The following is a 5584-nucleotide window of genomic DNA, read 5'->3' as shown; positions in this document are numbered from 1 at the left end:
ATGAGCTGCCTCCGCTATCTCTGCCTGAAGGTCCCGCACGCGCTCTGGCCCAGTTGCCATGCACCAAGAACCTGAAGCAACTGGTGAAAAAACATTTACCGTATTGAACGGTTGAGGTGAAAAGCGGGGAACCAAAATTACTGGCGCAGGTGGAACGAACGGTGCTGATCCATTTGCCCCTTTCAGACCTCTGGATGGCCGGGTAGTCTAGGGACATTTATAGAAGAAATGTTCTCCCTTTTTTTTTCCTGTCAATGAAGGCAATTCACTGTGTCAGCAATTCTTTGTGACTTGTGCCTGTGTCCAGGCGAAGTGATTTTGGCTTGTCCGTCGATGCAGTAGCTGCAGTTCTATGATGAGATGCTTGATCGATGTTGTATCTGCATATGTACACTGGCGACTAGTCTTTCATTCCCAACACCACTGTCATATTCTGTACAGTATAAGCCTGAAACAAGTGTCATATTCGATTTCGACATCCTCTATGAATTTAAGGTTTGTTCCATACTTTGCTCTTTTTGATTTATGCTTCCAACACAGAAGGTTTTGCACCGCAAGCACGAAGGTAGGCGTCTCTGATGAGGTGCATCTCGGCGGCGGCCTCCTTCATGGTCATCCGCTCGTACGGCGCTCGCCGGCAGCAGTTGAGCCCGACCGTGACGGCGGAGACCAGGCAGTCCCGCGCCGTGACACGCACCTCGCTGTCCTCGGACAACGACGACACAGTCGACACGGTCGAGATTGAAATTGCAACGTCGTCAGGATCCTCGATCGGCAGCAGCGCCGGGTCAAGGACCTGCTCGATTCTCTCCGGGAACGCCGCCGTGACGAACTCCGGCAGCGTCCGGCCTTCTCCGAGCCCGCCGTCCGTCGGCGCCTTGCCAACGAGGATCTCTAGGAGAGTGATCCCAAAGCTGTACGTGTCGCCGGCGGCGGACACGTTCCCTGTCGTGCCATACTCTGCACATCACAACACAAGAGTTTCAGACACGATCGACAGGTGATGGTGGCATTCCACGTCCGTGGCGAAGAAAAGAAGCAGTTGGCAATTAAACCTGGCGCGACGTAGCCGATGGTGCCCCGGATGCCGATGGTGCTCTCCGTGTTTCCGGCAGCGGCGTCGAGGAGCAGCAGCTTCGCGAGGCCGAAGTCGCCGATGCGGGCCGTCATGTCGTCGTCGAGGAGGACGTTGCCCGGCTTCAGGTCGCAGTGCACGATCGGCGGGTCGCAGCTGCCGTGGAGGTAGCTCAGCCCATCGGCGATGTCCACCGCGATGCCGAGCCTCTGGGCCAAGCTCAGGCCGCCACGCTTGCGCAGGTCCGCAGGCCCCGGGTGCAGCCACCGGTCGAGGCTGGCGTTGGGCATGAAGTCGAAGACGAGGGCCCTGAACTCGCCGCCGGCCGCGTCCACGCTGGAGCAGCAGGTGACGATGCTGATCAGGTTCCGGTGCCGCGCGCTCCGCAGCGTCTCGCACTCCGACAGGAACGTCTTGGACGCGCCCACCTGCCGGAGGTCGAACACCTTCACCGCCACGGCGACGGCCTCGTGTGCCGCCGCCGGCTTCTTTTTCGCCTTGTTGAGGAAGAGCGTGCCGCGGTACACGGAGCCGAACTTCCCGGCGCCGACGAGGTTGGCCTCCGCGAAGCCGTCGGTGGCTTTGGCCAGCTCGGCGTAGGAGACCCTCGGGTAGAAGTTGCCGTCGACCACGCTGCGGATGCATGCCGATGTGGTCTCTGTACTGGACTTTGTTCCCTTTTGCCGCCGCCATAGGACGGTGAGCAGTATCGCCAAGCCTAGAGCGGCACCGATGATGGGTAGCGCGATCTTGAGTAGCAGTTTGGTGCCGCGGTTGGAACCGGAATCCGCTGGTGACCGGCACGGCGGAAGGCTGAGCTGCGGAGCGCCGCCACAGAGTGCACTGTTGCCGGCCATGTTGAACCCTGTTTTGTTCGCGAACACGCCGTGCAGCGGTACCTGGCTGTCGAGGTTGTTGTCGGACACATCGAGCTCGATCAGGGAGGTCATGTTCTCCAGGCCCGCTGGTACGCCGCCCGACAGGTCGTTCCGCGAGAGGTCTAGCTCCTGCAGCCCTGACATCTGACTGACCTCCGGCGGGATGGCACCGGTCAACCTGTTGCTCGACAGGTTGAGACTCCTGAGCCCCTTCAACCTGCTAAAAGACGGCGGGATACTTCCGGTGAAGAGGTTGCCGTCCAACTCGAGGAACTCCAAGCTCTGGCAGCTCCCGAGCTCTGCTGGTACGTCGCCAACGAAGCGGTTCCCGGAGAGCACCATGCGCGCGAGCTTCACGAGCTGTCCTACCTCTCGCGGCAGAACACCGTCCAGCTGGTTACCGGACAGGTCAATCGCCGAAGAAAGTGACGAGAGGCCGCTGAACAGTTCTGTGGGAACGTGGCCGGCGAGCCCGTTGCCGGAGAGGTTGAGCAGCGTCAGTCGCTGCAGGTTGCCGAGGCTGGGAGGAATCGATCCGTTCAACGAGTTGCCACTGAGGTCGAGCCTAAGGAGGCTGGTGAGGTTGCCCATGCCGTACGGCACAGGACCGGTGAGCTTGTTCCCCTGCAACTGCAACTCTTGGAGGCCCTTGAGCTTCCCGATCCCGTCCGGGATCACGCCGGTGAGGAGGTTATACTGAATGTCGAGTGTCTGAAGCCCGACGACGTTGGCGATGCCCGGCGGTATCACGCCGGAGATGCGATTTCCCGCGAGACTCAGCGTCCGGAACTGCGGCGAGAGGCGCGCGATGGAGCTTGGCAGGGCGCCGGAGAGATTGTTGTCGTCAAGGATGATCTCGTACAGGGCGTTGCAGTTCGTCAGGTTGTCCAGGAACTCCCAGCCGCCTGCGTCGCTGGCCGTGAGCTTGTTGCCGGACAGCTGCAGCGAGTAGAGGCAAAGCCTGCCGATCTCCTGCGGCACCTGCCCGGTGAAGTTGTTGTTTGCGAGGCTGAGGACCTGAAGCTGGGTAGCGTTGGCGAGCGACGCCGGGATGGGCCCCGAGAGTTGGTTGCCGCCGAGGTAGAGGTACATGAGGTTCGGCGAGCGCGTTCCGGCGTCCGGCGGCAGCTCGCCGTGGAACGCGTTTTTTGCAATGGAGAAAGCCCGCAGCGACGACATGTTGAAGAACCCCCGCGGGATCTCGCCGCTGAGACGGTTTCCGTAGACGTTAAATAGGTGGAGCTGTGGGAGGCGGGTTAGGACGTCGGGGATGGCCCCTTCGAGGAAGTTCTCGTCGAGCCGGAGCATCTGGATCGTGGTGAGGTTGGCGAGCTCCAGCGGGATGGTGCCTGTGAGCGCATTCTGGTTGAGCGTCAGATAGACGAGCATCGGCATCGCGCCGAGCCAGGCAGGGACGCCGCCGGTGAGGCGGTTTCCGTTGAGGTAGAGCACGGTGAGGTTCTCTGCACCGCCTAGCGCGCCGGGGATCTCGCCGGAGAACACGTTGTCGCAGAGGCTGAGGAACTCGAGACGCTTCAGACGGCCGAGGCTGGCCGGGATGGGGCCGGAGAGGACGTTGTCGGTGAGGTTGAGGAAGTCGAGGTACTCAAGGTCGCCGATGGCCGGGGAGAGCGTCCCCTTGATGCCGCGGGATGACACGTCGAGGGACCTGACACGGCCCGCCGAGCTGCAGTTGACGCCGGCCCACCGGCAGACGTTCGCCGCTGCGCCTGTGTCGTTCGTCCACGACCGCAGCGCGCCCGTCGGGTCCGACGTCACGGCGGCCTTGAACGCCAGCAGCGCGTCCCGGTCCGTGCCCTCCGCCGCTAGGCAGAACAGCGCGAGCAACACCACTGTCGCGACCACCGGCGTAGCCATGGCCGCGTCACTCAAAGGTTGTCGATCCACTACTTGGCTGTCCTACTCCTACGTTACGTGTGCGTCGTCGATCAGCTTTTCATGGATGGACACACGGACTAAATGGAGACCGATGGAGCTCCACTGGCCAGGTGTGCGGCCATTACGGCGGCGGTGCCGTGGTTGACCACAACGATCAAGTCGACGAAGAAGAAAGCGTCGCACGAGGGTATATTATCCAATCGGGCAATCCATTTTTTCTGCTTACGACGAAGAAGCTTCTTCTGACGCTGACAGAACCAAGCTAAAACTGGAAATTAGTCGATCTTGCTTGTTGACTCCACACTGACACTGACGCGAACCAATTCATCAACCGTCTATTGTGGAAGCAACCAGGACTAGTACTACTCATGACAGCATGAGTACTGTGCACGTACACTAATACGAGAGCTGTCTGATGAAGACTGCCTGAAAAGTCCATTGTTGGTGCACTGACTTTCTATTCAGGATACTGAATCGTAACAGCCGGATAGAGACTTTTATGTCCATTCTGTTGTGCCGGTCAACTAGTTGGACCTGGTATGGATGTGACGGGACATCGTGTCTCACCTTTTTTTTTTTACTTTGTTGTGATAGATTGTGTGCACATGCATCCATGATTGCCAGCGCAAGCACGTCGCTGGCATGAGTTTTGTGGAAATTATGTTCGACTTTAACAGTTGGAAGACACTTCACCGTTGCAATTGTCCATCATGCGTATTACCATTTATGGATTTATAGTTAATCGCAAAAGAAGAAGATAAGGGGTGAACTAGCATCCTCACTTCTTAAAGCAGCTCTAGCCGATCCCATAAAACAAGGATCGGTTTTTAGGTTTCGTCAACGAAGTGTCACCGCCATAAAAACTTGCGACCCGTTTTAAAATTTTATCACTAGTAGAAAACATGCCTATTATCTCAGTTCTAGAGAGACTTTACTCCTGGTTGCTCAACCAGAACTGCCAAAACGGGACTAAATCCCCTCTAATCCCAATTGGGTTATAAATCGAGACTCAACACAATTGATGGTAAAAAAAAGTGTGAATATTGTTAACGTACAAGAAGGAAATTATGCCCGCGTCAGTCACTGGTACTCATGCGGATGTACTCACAAACGTATGCACATAAATTAGACCCCCGAGCCTGCTTCAACCACTTTACGAGAATAGGATTCAATCAAATATTAGGAAAGCATGATAATAGTATTGAAACTAGAATTAAATAGATGCGCGGATCTAGTACTACTTACATTCTTATTTATAAAATGCAGCTTTGGTTTTCATTCACCGTGAACCTTTTTGATGGACCTTTTCCAAACCCTGCGATAATGCCGAGAAAATGAGAAAATGAGCGAAAGTGGCCAATATGGTGCGATAATGATTGAAATTACCTCAGGAGCATATCCTGTAAGTTCTTGTACAACTCAGTATCTTTGTCTAATGGGTCCATGATATCAACTTGTCCATCATCAACTTGAATGCTTAGCAGAATCCAGTGAAAGCTGCGCACGTTTACATACGCATGCATGCATAACTCGTCAATTACAGTACTAAAAATCGAGTAATTAAGCAAAATAGAATGTGTGCAAAACATTAACACTCATGAGAAGTTGTAAGGAAATATTATTTCCAAACATTCATTTTGTTTGACTAAAAACCTTAGCAAGTTATTCTTTGTGTCGTTCGGGTGGATTTCTACCGTAAGCCAATGATTATTATATGAGTCAATGAACCAAA

General features: G+C 55.5%; 1 protein-coding gene across 1 annotated transcript; it reads right to left on the bottom strand.

Moving 5' to 3' along the window:
* Positions 1–374: 374 nt before the first annotated feature.
* LOC127311961 (uncharacterized) lies at positions 375–3924 on the bottom strand. Its single transcript, XM_051342440.2, has 2 exons — positions 1056–3924; positions 375–960 (listed from the first exon to the last, which is right to left on the bottom strand). Exons 1-2 carry the CDS (start codon positions 3829–3831, stop codon positions 524–526), a joined length of 3213 nt encoding a protein of 1070 aa, XP_051198400.1. The 5' UTR covers positions 3832–3924; the 3' UTR covers positions 375–523.
* Positions 3925–5584: the final 1660 nt, after the last annotated feature.

This window comes from Lolium perenne, chromosome 7 (genome assembly GCF_019359855.2).
Source record: "Lolium perenne isolate Kyuss_39 chromosome 7, Kyuss_2.0, whole genome shotgun sequence".
NCBI classification, from domain to species: Eukaryota; Viridiplantae; Streptophyta; class Magnoliopsida; order Poales; family Poaceae; genus Lolium; species Lolium perenne.
Note: the sequence above shows the minus strand (reverse complement) of the source record. Positions and strands in the feature narration are given on the sequence as shown.